At 39.8% G+C, this 18,808-nt stretch overlaps 1 protein-coding gene across 1 annotated transcript; it reads right to left on the bottom strand.

Moving 5' to 3' along the window:
• Positions 1-7,121: 7,121 nt before the first annotated feature.
• Positions 7,122-18,767, bottom strand: LOC307140996 (transmembrane protein 151B). Its single transcript, XM_079840872.1, has 3 exons — positions 18,222-18,767; positions 13,109-14,855; positions 7,122-8,398 (listed from the first exon to the last, which is right to left on the bottom strand). Exons 1-3 carry the CDS (start codon positions 18,279-18,281, stop codon positions 8,340-8,342), a joined length of 1,866 nt encoding a protein of 621 aa, XP_079696998.1. The 5' UTR covers positions 18,282-18,767; the 3' UTR covers positions 7,122-8,339.
• Positions 18,768-18,808: the final 41 nt, after the last annotated feature.

The raw sequence follows: 18,808 nt of genomic DNA, 5'->3' as shown, positions 1-18,808 counted from the left end.
GGCTGCTGACACTTGTTCACACTGCAGTGAGAGTAAAGCGCTTCTGCAAAATAAACCAGAAACTGAGGGTAACGCAGATATGACCCAATCGACAGGCGACTCCCTCACACGTCCCGGTTCCTTGGTTAAACTCAACTGAACAAAATATACAACACTGGCCTAGTGGTTTTAGGATATTTTACTGAATTTATTTTTACATATTGCAGCTTTAATAGGTCATTATAAGCCTTTTTATTGAATGATTTATTATTGCGTTTCGGTAGTGAGAAATTTGGGGAGAGGAAAAATATTCCAAAACTTTCTGAAAATAAAATATAATAATTAACTGCACATTTACTGGAAATGTGTGCCTTGGATATTATACAATTTGCATACATACAACATTTGTGGAACAAGACCAATGTTTTTCAAGATGTTTCCAACTCTGACTTTGAACCAATTTTGACTGAAAGTTTATATCTGAGTTATAATGAGTTTATAAATATAAGAATATTGAATATTTATAGCATATTGAGTCTGATTTTTTTCTTGTCAGAATGAGATTTTATTCTTTCATTCCATGGCTTCCACAGACTTCAGAACTGTCATCCACAAAATACGTCATCGATGTTTGCAAACACCCAAACGGTAAATAAATAGTTTTGTACAAGACAAGAGTATTAGACTGCGTGTTTGCTTTAATCAAATTTTACTGATATACTTGAAAATTATGTAAATAACTTTTTACAGAGATATTTACTTGAGCTCAACTTAATGTCTTCGCCTGTCTCTACAGCTGCTTGCTGAGTTTTCGGGTCTGTCTCTCACGGGCCTCATAGGCGTGTTTTGTATCCAGTAGCTGGTCTAGCGTCCGTCGGAGGCGGGCCATGTCCAGCTGTGTGGCCTGACACTGCTCCCGCAGGCTCTGGGTCTCCTCGTGCAGCTCCGCCGCGGCCGTGGCCAGCTCCGTGCTGCGCTCCTTGCACTGGGTTTGTATTCGGCCAGCGTCCGCCAGCATGGACTCCACACTGGACACCACCGAATTGGTCTGGGCCTTTGCTATCTCAGTCATCATCTATCTGGCAGAGCGAAAAAGAGGAGAGCGTGGTCATGGGTCATAGGATAGGCCTATTTATTTACCACTGTGATTAAATAGCCTTCTAATTAAAAAATAAAATAGAAGCTCTAGCCATTTTATAGCACTAGGTTGGTAAGAGTTATAATCGTTTTGAAAGAAGTCTCTCATGCTCACCAAAGCTGCATTTATTCAATTAAAAATGCAGTAAAAACAGTAATATTGTGAAATATTACTACAATTTAAAATAACGGATTTCTAGTTTAACATATTTTGACATCAAAACATTTGATCAAAGCTGTATTTTCAGCATAATTCCTCCAGTCTTCAGTGTCACATGATCCTTCAGAAATCATTCTAATATGATGATTTGCTGCTTAAACTGATACCATTCAAATATTTGTGGTAAGATTTAAAAAGTGAGAACTTAATAGGCTACTTTTATTTATCATGGATGCATTAAATTGATCAAAAGTGACAGTGAAGACATTTATAATGTTATTGATCATAACAAATGTTTCTTGAGCAGCAAATCATCATATTAGAATGATTTCTGAAGGATCATGTGACACTGAAGACTGGAGTAATGATGAATTCAGCTTTGATCACAATAAATTACAAATTATAATATATACTGTATATTATAAATATATATGATTATATACATTATTTTAATTTGTAATAATATTTAGCATTATTGCTGTTGTCACTGTATTTTTTTAATGTTGCGTCTGAAAGTGATGATTTCAATACTTGCCAAGGACAGTCTAGGGACTTTGGTGGCATCAGCGGAGCATTTACAGTCTGTCAAAGTGAAAATGCGTCAATCATTAGTCGTGACCATAGGGTCGTGACCCCTTATTATTATTATAATACAGCAGCAGCAGCAGCGACATACTCGGTCTGATCCGCAGGGCTTGAAGGGGCATCAAGCGGCTTACCGAGGCTTACCCAGCCGCCCTCACACCAGCCTCATCTTTCTGACTGCGAACATTAGCTGTTAAAGCACCAGGCCGTGTAGAAACAACAGCAGTTTGTCAAGTTATAACAAATACATTGAAAGGTTGTCAGTCTTTACAGCACACGAATTACATTCCACATGAATCAGATAAGACAGTCTCACCAGATAAGACTTTTCCCTCTGTCTTGATCATGTAGTTTTTCCTGCTTGCCGTGTCTCTGTCGAGATTCAGCGTGACGGACTGCCAAATCCGTGATTTACGAGTGAACGACTGGTTTAAATCTACTTCACCTCAAATTAAACACGACAGGATTAAGAGAGAGAGAGAGAGAGAGAGAGAGAGAGAGAGAGAGAGAGAGAGAGAGAGAGAGAGAGAGAGAGAGAGAGAGAGAGAGAGAGAGAGAGAGAGAGAGAGAGAGAGAGAGAGAGAGAGAGAGAGAGAGAGAGATACATGTTTTATGTATTTATAACATGATTTTTTTTCCCCTTTTTTGAATGGAAAAAGAAATAGACTAAGCGCTAAAACAGAAAAGTTCTTACAAGTGGGTAATTCGCTTTACACTGAGCTATTAAGAAAAACTAATACAAACACTCGCCGCATGGCGACATAATACAGCCTGTAGATCCGATGTAGTAACAGGTGTTGATTACATTTCCATATAACGTTATTTCTGAACTAATACTGGTTCTGACTTAAAAGCAAGAAATTTAAAGGGATAGTTCACCCAAATATGAAAATTCTCCCATAATTTACTCACCCTCAAGCCTTCCTAGGTGTTTTATGACATTCTTCTTTGAGACAAATATACAATCAGAGTTATATTAAAAACTATCCTGGCTAATCCAATGGCAGCCCAAAATTTGAAGCCCAAAAAGTGCATCCATCCATTATAAAAGTACTCCACACGGCCCCGGGGTGTTAATAAAGACCTTCTGAAGAGAAGTGATGGGTTTGTGTAAGAAAAATATCCATATTTAACATGTTATAAAGTAAAAGTGCCTTCCGTATTCAATTTATGGAGAAAGCGCAACGCCTCTCGCAGTTCAAAACGCAGCGCTTACTTGGAGCACTTTTAAAATGGATGGATGCACTTTTTTGGGCTTCAAAAATTAAAAAAAAAAAAAATTATATATATATATATATATAACTATGATTGTATTTGTCTGAAAGAAGAATGCCATAAATACCTATAGGATGGCTTGAGGTTTAGTAGATTATGGAATAATTTTTGGGTGAACTCCGATTGTATTCGTCTGAAAGAAGAATGTCATTAATTTTTGGGTGAACTATCCCTTTAAGCAGTGGCACAAGGATGAAGGTCATCCAAAAACCAGTCTATGCAAAAAACACAAACAATTTGAGAATAAAACCTTTAGATACTGTATGTGCATGGGTGATTCTATAATTGCAGGTACATTTGGTGTCCAAAGTCATAATTTTCTTCTGCTTTTATTAAATTATTAGGTTATATTTTTAATTATTTTAATAATTTGTTACTCAGTGTCATGGATCACAAGATGTTACAGGACATAACAATATGATATTGTCTTATATAGCTGAAAATCATGATTTCTTGTCCAAATTAGTGAGTGTATTTTTCCAATCGTGTATCATAGTGTAATCTAAATATTTGATTTCACTTTTCTTTTGGTAATATTTAATTTATTTTATTTATAAAAGCCCTAAATAGTTTTTTTCTAATACAACAACATTGTTTAAAAAAAAATAACTTTAATATTATAAAACTGTAAAATCTTGCGTCAATTCTGTTACTATACCATACGTTGCCTTTAAATTGGTGGAATTATCTCAGACAACTATGTAAGACACTGGAAATAATGTCACTTTCCCTCAAGGATAAGATCTGAAATACTGAAAGGTGTGTGTGCTCTCTCTGAGAAAACATTTTAATCTAAAAAGTTCTTACACCAAGAGTTACTGTGTAAAATGTCAAAATTGTTACCACAATATGAAAAGTAAAACTGAACTCATCACTGATCACACAGTGGGTTGTTTAAAAGTCTTGTAATGATGATTTCATTTGTGCCGTGTGCTCTTAGCGTTTATGCTAGCAAGTGGAGTTTTTGGCTAAAAAGTCTCAATTCTGTTACCTTCAAACTCTGTTACCAAAGGTAGAGTAACAATGTGGACAGTGTGTAACAGAATTGACTGTAACAGAGTTGACAAACAATACTATAAAGACATCGGCTTTCGTTAAAAAGAAAAAGAAAAACAAAAAGGAAGTAACTTGTGTTTGGCTTGTGTTCTGTTAGTAAACTGTTTTTTCCCTACGTTTTGAAATGCATCTCCAATTATAGAATCACTCACATGTGGTCATAATATCATATCAACATCACAATTATCAACATTTACAGCATACACACTGCACAGAATATAGAATAGTTCCCACAAATTGTGCAAACACTGCAATATGAAGGTCTAATACATCTGGCTTGACCTTCTGATTGCAGTGATGAATCACAAGCATTATTTTTCTAAAGTGCCCTTATTATGCTTTTTCGAATATTATCTTTCATGCAGTGTGTAATATAGGTGTCTGTGAATGTAAACAGTCTGTAAAGTATGCATAGTAAATAAAGTTATTGTCTCCCAAAAGAAAGAATTGGCTCTGAACCGCCTAAACGAGTAGTCAGGAATTCCAGTCTCAATTCTGTGACCTGCATTTGTAACAATTAGCATAATGCTAATGGTCTTCATTGGCTGCTTGCGAACAATGTCTACTATGATCCTCCCTCAAACGCTGAAGCTGTGTTGTGTACATGTCAAGACGCTGTTTTTTGCTCTCTCTTTGTAAACACTTTTTAAGGATGATGATGTGAAGAGTCAGTGGTTAAAATTACCACAGCGATACAATAACAGCAGTATAACCTCCTGACAATTGCTTCTCAAATCTCAGTGAGGTCTAATTTCTAAATGGGATTTACAAAACGCTTATCCATTAAAGATGGGTCAGTACCCACTTAGCTTGCTCCTCAGAATCACAACCTGTAAGTATGAATAATTATTGATGTATACATTTTCTACCGGGTGTTCAAAATACATAGTTTTGTGTTTTATACTCTGTAGGTCACTCATGTTATTACGGTCTTACTGAAATAGTTTTTTCACTATTACCAACAATTGTCCATTAATCAGTCTTTCAGGTCAGTGCTTGGCTAACATATGCACCGTTATCGGTACAGTTCCCGCATAATAAATTAGAAATATACACATGATGGACATAAACCTGTAAATGCTGATGGTGAGGAATCACAGTTACAACATCGTATAATGTACCTCAAACTGATTGCGTCCCAATTCGTATACTCTCCGTCCTAACTAGTTTTAGTGCGTCCCAAATCGTAGTATGTTGAAAAGAGTTTTACAAAGATACCCGGATGGTCTACCTTTTCCCAGACCCGTGAACACACTAATGGCTAATATTGCCCACAACCCATTGCGAGTTGGACGAGGATTCAATTAGAACTACAAACATGGTTAAAAAGTGTTAAAAACTACAAACACGGAGGATGTGTGAGTCAGGCGGTTTGCCTAATACAGCGTTCCAGAAAGATTGGAATTTGAATTTTTCCCACCTCCTTCTATGAATAACATCTGGAACGTCGCTCAAAGTCGGACATTCGGCGTGTGAACTCAGGGTACATCAATGGACCTCGACCTCAGCGAGACGCGTCATTTGACATCACTTCCAAGATGTCGGCAAGTCCTGCTTCCAATGAGAATAAACATAAAAACAAACTTTAACATTAGACATTAAGTTCATGTAATATGCCTTCATTTTTTGTCTGCTATTTTCGAAGCGATTTTTTATTATCCTTACAGTGCCTTGCAGTGGCTCAGTGGTTCATGTAGTTTGTCTACAAACCGGAAGGTTGGTGGTTCGATCCCCGGTTCCACCTGACCAAGTGTCGAGGTGTCCATGAGCAAGACACCTAACCCCAGCTGCTCCCGACGAGCTGGATGGCGCCTTGCATGGCTGACACCGCCGTCTGTGTATGAATGGGTGAATGTGAGGCAATATGTAAAGTGTCTGATCAATTAGAGCAGAGTAATCTCCCGGAAAGGAGTGGTTTAGAGAGACTAAATCATCATTGAAAAATGAGGTGAGATGCAATTATGAGAAAATGAACGCGTTTTTCTAACCTCTGATGCATGTAAACCAGTTGTAGGAGACCTCCAAAACAAAAAGCCTTTAAAATAGCATAATAGGGGCATTTTAAAAGCACAGTTTGATCTGAATTGAATTTAAAACCACAACTAAATAAACTAAATAACCAGTTAAAGGGTTAGTTAACCCAAAAATGAAAATTCTGTCACTAATTACTTCCCCTCATGTCGTTGGACAATCTTTGGAACACATATGAAGATATTTTAGTTGAAATCTGATGGCTCTGAAAGGCCTCCATTGGCACAATGCACTTTACACTCTCAAGACCCATAAAAGGTACTAAAGATGTTGTTACAAAGTCCATCTCACTAGTCACTACAGTGGTTCTACAATAACTTTATAAAGTGACGAGAATAGTTTTTGGCGCAAAAAAACCCCTAAATAACGCCTTATATAGTGATGACCGATTTCAAAACACCGCATCATGAAGCTTCGAAGGTTTATGAATCAGTGAATCGAATCATGATTCGGATCGCGTGTCAAACCGCCAAACTGCTGAAATCACGTGACTTTGGCGATTCAAATCGCTGAATCGACTCACTGATTCATAACGCTTCGAAGCTTCATGAGGCCGTGTTTTGAAATCGTCATCACTATATAAGGCGTTATTTAGGGTTTTTTGGAGCAAAAAAACTATTCTCGTCGCTTCATAAAGTTATTTTAGAACCACTGTAGTGAGATGGACTTTGTAACGACGTCTTTAGTACCTTTTATGGGTCTTGAGAGTGAACCGTGCCATTGTGCCAATGGAGGCCTTTCAGAGCCATCAGATTTCAACTAAAATATCTTCATTTGTGTTCTGAAGATGAACGGAGGTCTGACGGGTGTCGAACGACATGAGGATAAGTAATTAATGACAGAATTTTCATTTTTGGGTGAACCCTTAAAATTGACAAATTAATAACTGGACACCAATAAGATTTCAAATCAAGCAGTTTATTATGCACCATCAGTGTTTATCATGGTCATCAGCTGTGACAATCCTTATTATCAGACTGCCTCCCAACACACACACAGTACATATTTCATAACGTCCATTCTTCTTTCATAACTTCCAGCCAAATCCCTGTACTAGTGTAAAAGACAATTCAGACGAACCTGATTGAGCCATAACAGCAAAATTCGCTCGCTTGCAACCTATTAACTTTGGGGAGGGACAAATAGAAAACTCCTGTTTAGTTAAACTGAACAAATCAATCATACTGTATCCCACAAATATCGTAATGAATTTGGCTACATCTGAAATTATTGTATTCAGGGCATTTTCAACAAAAAGAAAAGTATTGCTTTTGATGCTACTATTATTAAATATTAAAGGGTTCAGTCTCAAAAGGGTACATGGGGGAAAAAACCTGAATACAAATTTGCATTCCCTTGAAAAAGCACATATGCTGAACACACACAGTTGATCTCAGGACCGCCTGAAACTTTTGCTACTCAAATCTAAAAAATACTTTCATCATCCATCCGAGTTCCAGACCAGAAGACAATTGCGCACCCAATTAAACAGCTCAGATTTCTAGAAATTCAAGTATTCCGGTAGTCTAGCCGTCTGGGTATCAACGACCGGCGAACGGATGAAACACGCTGCACAATCAAATACTTATGACGTACTTTACATTCTCATCGTGATTTAAACAGACACCACATCACGGTTAGATCAACATTCACGTTGTGACAGAACATTTTGACAGTATTGCAAGAAATATTTTCTTTTTCTTAATTAAAGGTGTTTTTAAATTATTTGCAGTACAGTTGCAACATCTAAGTGACCTGCTAAAGGATAATTGAGAGAGCATGTCTGCATGCTTTAGGCTTATGAGAAGACAAAGCGTGTGCTTTTTGGCTTCCGACGTGTATTCGCAGATTATATTTGAAGCTTGACAGCATAACACAAGTAGGAAGATTTGCGTTGTACACAATTTCCAATTATTAAACACATTCATATGTGTATGCTGCAATGAACTCACTACTAAGATGTCTCACGAGGATCCACGGTTACCAGGAGATGGATGTGTCTTGGCACACTAAGCAGTCTCATCCACAATTGGCCTATTTATTCACATGACACTTCAGCCAATCGAAGACGAGCACAGAGGCTACGATCATGGAGGGCGACATGCTGCACCATTATTTATGTCTGTGAAGTGCTCTTCTGTCTCAAACTCTTCATGAGGCAAAGTTGGTGATATGCTGTTGTAGAAATAAACAATTACTGACTAACAAACAATAAATATAAAATACATACAGTGAACACAATGAGATAACAGCACCTCACAAATGCAAGATTTAATGCTGTATGATCTCCACATACTTTTACTAGTTTTCTGATAAGCGAACAAAAAATGTATTACTGGGGCTTGCAAGCCTGCAAAAAAACAAAAAGGCTTAAAGGTGCAGTAAGCAAATTTTGAAAAAACGCTGTTAAAAGTGGATCGGACAGAGCAGCACAACAAACTTGTAGCCAATCAGCAGTAGGGGGCGTGTCCACTCATGATGGGGGAGGAGAGAGTGAGCCAATCATAAGAAAGTGAGAAAAATCACAGCAGTTTGCTATGATTGGCTACAAGTTTTTCTACTCATGATGGGGGAGGACAGAGTGAGCCAATCAGCAGTAAGGGGCGTGTCCACTCATGATGGGAGGGAGGAGAGAGTGAGCCAATCAGCAGTAGGGGGTGTGTCCACTCATGATGGGGGAGGACAGAGAGTGAGCCAATCAGCAGTAAGGGGCGTGTCCACTCATGATGGGAGGGAGGAGAGAGTGTGAGCAAGAGGGAGATTTGAAGAAAGACTGTAGAAAGAGAGATGGCTGAGAGACATTACAAAAGAGAAAAGCTCAGAGGAATATCACTGGGTTATGATCAGGCAAGAGCTTTAGGACCCGTGTTAATATTAGAAAAGCTTTCCAGCGCTGGAGAGACTGAAGCGGGAAGGCCTGAAAAGGGACGCAGAGGTTGTGTTGTTTCAGCTCCACACATGAGTAACATTAGTTATGCTCTCTCACATAATTAAGATATGCTGTTGTTGTAATGTGAGCTTTAGTACAGGGGTGTCCAATCCTGATCCAATCCTAAAAAGTTAGCGTACAGTACACCGGAGTAAATACAAGCAAGAGTTTGTTGTTAGTTTCCAGCAGCTCCAGACAAACAATGACACTCAGAACCCGTGTTGGGGAAAGTTACTTTGAAAATGTAATGCATTACAATATTGCGTTACTCCCTTAAAAAGTAACTTATTGAGTTACTTAGTTACTTTTTGAGAAAAGTAATACGTTACATTACTTTTGTGTTACTTTTGCTTTACTTTTTCTCACCTGGGCTTGTTTAGTTTTTTTTTTTAACAAAAAGTTATTTTTTTTGTGCAAAGGTAAAGACCTCTTCATACCAAAATTGAAATCATACGCCTATTCGCGTTCGGTGTGAACGCAGCATTACAGCGTCTGGCGCAAGTGATATCCATGTTAAGTCAATGGAAAAGCGCATTGACGTGCGTCTGGAGGTCCTGCAGCGCGATGGACACGATTCCGCCTCATTCGCACGTCCCAAGTTGAAAAATCTGAACTTTGGCGACAATTTAATCGTTACTTAATAAATTAATTAAACCGCGTTAATTAATTAGGAGCCTGCTCGCTGTGATCACGTGGTAAAGTGATGTGATGAGAAACCCTGCATAATTTAAAAATACTACTGTGTCACAAAATGTAGTTTTAAGACTATTTCAGGTGAGAATGTAGTTGTTTAAAGCTCAAATCTGTGGTTTATTTATAAAGAAAGCGCCTATTTAAAAAAATTATCTTGCGTTTTTGGAGTTTGAGATCCAGGCGATCACCGGGCGCTCAGTGTTCATTAACCCCAGTGAGAGCAGCCTTTCCTCAGCCAGTCCTTCTGACGTTTGCCACTGGCTCTGATGTCCTGTAGTGGTTCGTCTTGTGTGGATCTAACGGGCGGTCTTTGGTGTCATGAATCTATCGTTTGTTGTCTGCCAAATCGTTTTGACTGAGGGCAAAGAGAAGTTTCATAACTTTATTTTTTAAGGATATTTAAATATCCATGCAGTGAAGATAATGAAGGAGTTGCCTGGACCACATTTGTGTGGCTATTAATGTTTAATATATATTTTTAATGAAGATGAAAAGAGGCAGAGTGGTGTTTATGACATATTTCTATTATATGGTGTTCTATGACATATTTCGCCTTGAACGCGTGTCTATTTCGCTTCAAAAGCTCGATTTATACGCACGTCCAATTCACTGTAGACGCGCAAATGGATTCAAAATGTTCAAGCGTCCAACTAGACGCAGTAGACATATCACCCTGTGCCAGCAGCCATATCACCCTGTAGCCCAAGACTGGTTTTCCACTGAAGCTAAGCAGGGCTGAGCCTGGTTAGTACCTGGAAGGGAGACCAACTGGGAAAACTAGTTTGCTGCTGGTAGAGGTGTTAGTGAGGCCAGCAGGGGGCGCTCACCCTGTGGTCTGTGTGGGTCCTAACACCCCAGTGTAGTGATGGGGACACTATACTGTAACAAGCACCGTCCTTCGGATGAGACGTTAAACCGAGGTCCTGACTCTCTGTGGTCATTAAAAATCCCAGGTTGCCCATTGATAAAGAGTAGGAGTGTAACCCCGGCATCCTGGCCAAATTTGCCCATTGGCCTCTGTCCATCATGGTCTCCTAATCATCCCTATATATATATACGATTGGTATCATCAATCTGTCTCCTCTCCACCAATCAGCTGGTGTGTTGTGGGCGTACTGGCACAATATGGCTGCCGTCGCATCATCCAAGCGCTTTGAGTGCCTAGAAAAGCGCTATATAAATGTAACAAATTATTATTATTATTTTGACGCTCTATTCGCGTTTGGTGTGAACGCAGCATCAGGCTGAAGTAAAAATGCTAATTCACGCATGAACAGTAGAGGATGCAGGAGAAAAAAGTTTTACCAATAAAAACAAAAAATCTAGTAATTTTTGCTCATGGTTTAACTGAATCATCAAAGGTCAGCAGCAAGATATTGGTCAATAAAGGTAGATTAAATGCATAAACATATTAGTTTTATTTAACATTTAATTATTGGAGGTTTGCATAGTATTCTGATTTTGCACTTGACTGATTTTATTCATTTTGAGAAGTACTGAATCTTTACTGTGCAAGTGAGACAATGACATGTTTACACACAACGCCTCTGCGCTTACTCAACATGAGGACGGGAGAGCTGCCAGTCAAATAAATGTGAAAAAGTAACTCAGATATTGTTGTAAATTTTAAAAGTAATGCGTTACTTTACTAATTACTTGAAAAAGTAATCTGATTACTTAACTCAAGTAACTTGTAATGCGTTACCCCCAACACTGCTCAGAACCGTCCTGTTACTAAAGCAGGGGTGCCCAAAGTCATTCCTGGAGGGCCACTGTCCTGCAGAGTTTAGCTCTAACCCCAATTAAACACACCTGAAACAGCTAATCAAGGCCTTACTAGGCATACTAGAAACTTCCAGGCAGGTTTGAGGCAAGCTGGAGCTAAACTCTGTAGGACAGTGGCCCTCCAGGACTGACTTTGGACACCCCGGCTTTAGTAACAGGACAGTTCTGAGTGTCATTGTTTGTCAGGAGCTGCTGGAAACTAACAACAAACTCTTGCTTGTATTTACTCCGGTGTACTGTACGTTAAGTTTTTTTTTGTGCTTCCTTGTCGTTCGTTTGTCACCTTTACTTTATTGAAGATGACAAATGCACATTTTGATGGGGGATTAGTGTCTTCAGGAAATGTCCAGCATTATTTTGCTTCTGCTATGATAAAAGAGACACTCTCGCAGTGGGTGTTCGTGCATTTTGGGGCGGAGCAATGAAGGGAGGGGTGTGTTTGTTTGAGTTGATTTCAAATATCAACAGATTTTGAAAGAAATCACATACTGCACCTTTAATATGATTATACTCCCTGCAATAATAATGGAATCCATTAGTTTAGTCAAATAAGAGCAGCAGATGCAGTGAGGGAATTATGAAATAAAAAACAGTTACAATGAAATGTCTCGAGAAGTTGAATCCCAACATTTTGTGCAAGTTTATGAGGTTCTTCTCTCTCTCTCTCTCTCTTTTTTTTTTTATAAAACAAAATCTTTTTTTGACTTGTGGAACACAGCTATATGTTGGCCATGTATATATAAGTGACATTCCCCTTGATGAACTGTGCTGTTCTCTTCATGATCTTTGGAAGCTTTTCCAATGGTCTTGTCTTTCGGTAGCATGTCTTTTGGTGCTTTTTGCTCCATGACCAGAGGAGGATATTGGAAGTTCTTCTTTGTATCCCCTTAAAGTTTAGAAACACTCTCTTGCTTTTTGTTGTTGTTGCATAGATAAGTTTATATTAACGTCAGACATTGTTTACAAGAGGTGTCTGATACTTTTCTTTGTCAATTTATGCATTCTCGTTCTCAAATTGGGTCTTAAACTGACTCTAAGCGTCGTCTTAAAAAATGACCGGCCAATCCCGCTTTAGCAACTGTTGCCATTTTCCTCAGACAAGCTTTTACACATTTCTTATGAAATTCTATAGAGAAGCTGTGTGATGGAATAGTTTTAAATGCAGTTTTACAGAAATTATGGTAAAAACGTTGTCAGGTCACTTATAATAGTTGCACAAACTGTATATTATTCTTTTCCAGATCATTAAACAAATATCTCTTACAAATGAGATGCGTCTCTTCAGTTTCCTGTGATTTGCATTTGCCTCAGTTCTATATATATTTTAAGCTTGTCTGAGATGGCCACATTGACCAAAGGGGATGGAGCTTAGTGAAGGGTCAATTGACAAATGACTTTCTTCCTTCACATTGTATATTTCCAATTCTCTTCAATGCACTTTTTGATGGGGGATTAGTGTCTTCAGGAAATGTCCTCACCTGAATGGCAACTCTCCTCTCCATGCACAATCAACACTGGGAAGAAAAGGGCGTCCTGATATGTAGGAGGTCTGTCTCTTTCCCTTGCTTCCCCTTCTTCTGCATCCTCTTGTTGCTCTCTTTCTTCCCCATCTCCCTCACCTTCTTCTTCTTCTCTTTCCACCACATTCACCACCTCCTCATCCTCATCACCCTCTCCCTCCAGCACTCTTCTGCTCTCTTCGTCTTGTCTAGCTCCCAAACCTAAGAAACCACCTCCACCACTTGCGTCTTCTCCTCTTGCTGCTAGTCCTCCACCTACACTTCGGGAGTGGAAGAGGGATGACGGGCGAGAAGCCTGGAGCCGCCCTAATGAGAAGCCGCTCCTGCTCAGAACCAGCCGCCCCGGGCCTCCGGGACCACCTCCGGATGCACTAGCTCTCATCCCAGCCATGGTACCACTCAGCAGGGCTGCAGTCGGCCCTCTTAATCGGGAGGGCAGGGAAGCACTGCTTGTGGTGCGGCGGCAACGAGGACAGTTCTGGAGCAAGTAAGCCGAAGAGAAGGCCACTGGATAAGAAGGGCCACTCGCTGTCGAGTTAGTCCCCTGCCCGGCTGGAGGATTGTTGGTATCTTGGTTGGCGCCCAAACCGGGATCCATCAACAGGGCCTCAGAGTAGCTGGGCACCAACTGCTGGTTGCAGCGAATGTGCCATTCCAGCTCCGTCATGTCCACCGTATTGACTCGTGAAATGGCTCGATAGCTCGATCCAGTGCTAGGTCCGTTTCCATTCTCGATGCCGCCAGTGTTTTCAGTTACGTCACCCCTATTATTATCATCAGCATCGCCAAAAAGTTTCTCTACGTGGTAGTGCACATACGCGGTGCCATACTCCGCGACAACCCGAAGCGGCCAGGACAGGAGCAGAGCTGAGGCCAGCCAGAAAACTTTACGCCTGGCGTACCAGGGCTGTCTGGCTGGGTCTGGGAAAGCTAGGATGTGCTCACGGAAATCCACATTTTTCAAATGCATTCCCTCCCGTGCCTCCATGTAATCATCAAGTCCTTCATTTTCACCAAAGAAACGTGCACGCTGGGTCAGGTAGGCAGCCTCCGCTCGGGCACTAGCAAAACTGAAGCATTTGGTGAAGCGCAGCCGTACGGCTGGGTGATCCATTAGACCCCTTAACTCCTTCGAAACGTCTTTGACGCCGTACCTCCCATAATCAAACTCGGAGCTCGCCGCATGTGTGTTTACACGCTCGTGATACACTTGCGTAGAGGTATAGGCATCCCCGTTGCGATAGCGCGTCACCTGTCTTGTCCGTCGCACGTAGTGGTAACTGATGGCCTTCCACCAGATGCACGGTGTTGCTTGCTGCAGCCTCTGCACGCGCTCATACACCTCGGCCACCTCTGCTTGAGCCAACATGGCCGTCTTGGAGTAGCAGTGCCAGCATTCCACCAGGTAGACCACGTACAGCATGGCCAGGAAAGCGAGAGGAATATAAATGTAGCCACTGGAACAGGGACTATCCAGATCCACTTCTAGGGGGATGTAGACACCAGAACTAGCTGAGGTCGTAAAGGGGTCACCAGGCTCCACAACCGCAGCCTCGGGCTCTGTCGGAGCGAGCACTGGAACTTTGCACAGCTTGCACCAGGCCAGCGTGCCAAAACAGCCGAACATGAGCAGAGTGAGGAGAAGACACTTCCAGTGAGACTCTCGACACAGAGAGGCAGCCAAGGACTGCTTCACCGGACGCTGCTGCAGAGAGGTGAGGACAGAGAGAAGATGAGAGTGAGCATTTGGTCTACCATTTAAAAAAACATTTTTTCCTGGGTAGAAAATTGCCTGGAGAAAAATAACTTAATTACTTAAAAGTATGGTTAAATTACACAACACTCTTGGCCTGGCCTGCAATAAATTACAATCACATTAGGTTGCAAAAGAGACTTAATTACCTTACTACAGCCATTGGATTCCAGACAAGTACTTTTTAGTGCAATTGTCAGAAAGGGTAGGCTAACACTTGTTCAGAAGCCCTGACTGCCATTTTATTATGGAACATTATTTTAAGCATAATTGATCTCATGCAAATTATTACAATATACTGTATTTAACATTTTTAAAGCATTTTTATGGCATTTAAAGTCAACCAACACCACTGTTGCTTGCATGTTCGTTACACTTTTCAATTCATTCATATGATGCATTCAAAGAAACCTGCCATGACCATGACAACACTTACTACTAATTTCGCAATTTTTTTTAATAACCAACCTACTCTTGCAAGTTATTTCAAAGTTATGATTGTAATTATTTAATACTTGAAAACTTAAACTTTTTTAACTTTAAACAAAAGAAAATTGCTCTTTCTAGCTTTTATATGTGCATTTGCACACTCTTTTTTGAACACTCTTCATTATGAACTTCTCTCTTCCTTTTTCCTTTCAGTCTTTTTCTATTAACTAAACCACAAATTCTTAAATTAGCATTTGAGTGAAGTAGCAAGAAGATTATGTCCTGTCATAGTGGCTTCAATCTTACAATTCGGAATTTGTGGTTTGGATAATAGACATTAACGGAAATAGGAAGGGCTGTCATGCAGGAGAGAGAACCCAATACGTAGAAAAATATTGGTTAAAGAAGGAATATGATATCTTTACAGAGAGATAAATATGTTGGAAGGTAGTGCGAAATGTAAAAGCCAGATAGTCTGTCAGCATCTTTCACTCGACTTCAGTCTTTCATTATCCTTCAACAGCCTGTGCCACACTAATGCCATACTGAAATCTACAGAAATAGCACACTGTCTGTTGTAGCCTATTCCTGCTGCCATCCAAATTAATTTAAAACTGCATTTCTGATATGACTCACAGCTTTCTTCCCTTCAAGCTGTCTCCATTTCTATTGATCTTCATGTAACAAGAGACAGGAGGTTAACTCAGCACCAATGAATAAATAGAGGGAGAGAGGGGGGGGGGGAGCGAGAGAGAGAGCGAGAGAGCGAGAGAGAGAGAGAGAGAGAGAGAGAAATGCTGTAGTTTGTTAATATAGAGGGCCTGGAGGTCAGTGCTGACTCTGGTCTTGAGCTTTGTCACAGATATGTTGACCGAGCCGAAGTCATTATCTGCCTTGAAATAACACAGACCTCCTTTGATCAGATGTTGTACCAGTGAGAGGACATCTATCAGACGGAAGAGCATGATAAATGTGAACGGGAAAGAGCTACAGGGGCAAACAAAATGACAGAGCGAGAAATAGACGTTGCCAAGGCGGCTGACAGTAAAAAAAAAACAGCCCCAAGGGAAATGCTCTGCCAAGACCTGAGGGAAAAGATGAGCATCACTTTATAACACACCATTGCATTACTTATACTGGGTGCCACACTTTCTTTGGCAACATCTTATGATTATTAACCTCAGAAGAGAAAACCTAAAACTGTGGAATACCAATTTAGAGCATTTGTGGAGAGAAGCACCTCCAAACAGTACCTTAAAATAAAGTGTAAACACCATGGCATGTGAACATGGCAATCATTCAGTACCACGGTTTAAGTATCTGATACCACCACCGCACTTTTTGTACAAGAGCATATTGTGCCAATATGATCACTTTTTTTAAAGAGAAAAGAGCCAGATTAAGGTGCAGTGCAGAGATAAAAGCACATGGCTAACAGGCAATATAACGCAGCATGTTTGTTTATGGATAGATATAGCAATGGTAAACAGGCCTCATTATTAGACACTAATACAATTATGAGCCTGAAAAACTTGTCAGAGTGCAGCTTGATCACATTATATGGCAAGCTGTTTTATTTAGCTCATGGCATTTATTCATTAAAACCAACTATTATCTATTGTAATGCTACTAGAGCATATTTTTTGTAATTACTAATAAGTTATCCAATAGTAACTAGTATCTTCACATTTTTTATTAGTTACTAGCCAATATTTAATTAGTTAAATTTCAATTCTCAGGTACCATTACTTATTCTTTAGTTACCAGTAACTATTTACATTGTTATTGGTATCCATCTCAGTTTTCACTTAACACTTTAGAATAAGGTCTAATGTGTTAACATTAGTTAATGTATTAACTATCATGAGCAATACACTTGTTACAGTATTTATTAATCTTTGTCAAAGTTAGCTAATAAAAATACAGCTGTTCATGGTTTGTTCGTGTTAGTTCACAGTGCATTAACTAATGTTAACAAATACAACTTTTGATTTGAATAATGTATTAGTAAATGTTGAAATTAACGGACCCACTTTATATTAGGTGGCCTTAACTACTATGTACTAACATTTTAATTAATCAAACTTGATACAATGCACTTATTGTGTACATACATGATTTTACATTGTACTTACATTTTTTTTAAATACCTGCATGTAATTACATCTGTAATTAATTTCTGTAGTTACATTTGTAATGACACAGTTGACACTTCTCTTACACCTAACCTTACCCTTAAACTTACCCATACCATCACACCTGTTCCTTACCCTACCCGTATCCCACCGCAATATCAGAAAGTGCTTTGCAATACAATTTGAACACAGTAAGTACATTGTACTTATTTTTTTATATAAGTACATTGTACTTAAGGCCACCTAATATAAAGTGGGGCCAAATTAACAAAGATTAATAAACGCTGTAGAAGTGCAGATCGTTATTAGTTCATGTTAACTAATGAAACCGTATTGTAAAGTGTTACCACTATTTCTATTGTTGCTAACTTTTATTTTTTACTATAAATAAGTTGTTCTGTAATCACTGCATATTACAAGTAAACTAATAACAAAAGTAAACTGAAACCAGATAAAAAAGTTAGTAACAAATGGCATAGTATTACAATGATACTAGATCTAATGAATAAGAACTAGTAATACTGGAATAAATTATACTATTGGAATAAGTACTAGTATCAAATAGTTAGCTTTATTTATAAAAAAAAACAAAAACAAAAAAAAACTATTATTTGTATACATGTTAAAGTGGCTTGCCATACACGTCGTGACCGTCTTCTGTGCTATACAGCTTGTACTAAATAATAACAACGCACCTGTACATGTTAACTCAAAAATAGTATAGAATTTGAACAAATACACGCCCTCGTCTCACCTCTTCCCTCCCAGCTCCGTTCAGAATGGGCTCCTCTCCATCTGCCGTCGCCTCCTGCATCTTCGCTCCGTCCCCGCGGAGACACCCCGGGGTTGGCCGGGGGGCGCTTCAGGATGTGGCGGCCCTCGTCCGGGTCTTCCCCTGCGGGTAAGTCAGCCCATCCGCCGCTGGTCCCGATACGGTTTCTCGAGAGCGGCAGCCTGGGCGAAGTCGCATGATCAACGCCACATTACCCACCCGCATTCTCCGTCTCCTTCTTGCCCTTCACACATCAAGTGCATGCATATTTTCTCAAATAGTCTCTCGGTTCTGACCATTTTGGCCACCAGCTTCATCACCTTCACTGTGATGAGGAGGTTGTTGTTATCATTATTATGGCCGTATATCCAGGAACATGGATGATGGGAAGAGAATGCATCGAGGATGTCAAAACGCACGCGCTCGTCTGTCCGCGTAATGCAGGCAGCAAAACGTCAAAACATTTCCACGAAAGCAACCAGCGTGGATCCAAGGCGCCCTACTTGTTTTTGTCGATATGCGTGTTTCTCCTTGAGGGAGACTCAGAGGACGTCAGCGGAGTCCCCCTC

Source organism: Gobio gobio (genome assembly GCF_949357685.1).
Source record: "Gobio gobio genome assembly, chromosome: 2".
Lineage (NCBI taxonomy): Eukaryota > Metazoa > Chordata > Actinopteri > Cypriniformes > Gobionidae > Gobio > Gobio gobio.
Note: the sequence above shows the minus strand (reverse complement) of the source record. Positions and strands in the feature narration are given on the sequence as shown.

Excerpts from the sequence above, each read along its gene's own strand:
- LOC307140996 (XM_079840872.1), bottom strand. The coding sequence starts at position 18,281 with ATGCAGGAGGCGACGGCAGATGGAGAGGAGCCCATTCTGAACGGAGCT. Across the intron at positions 14,856-18,221 it reads ACGGAGCTGGGAGGGAAGAG|CAGCGTCCGGTGAAGCAGTC; the intron begins GTGAGACGAGGG and ends ACCTCTCTGCAG. Across the intron at positions 8,399-13,108 it reads AGAGGAGAGTTGCCATTCAG|CATATCACCAACTTTGCCTC; the intron begins GTGAGGACATTT and ends TTTCTACAACAG.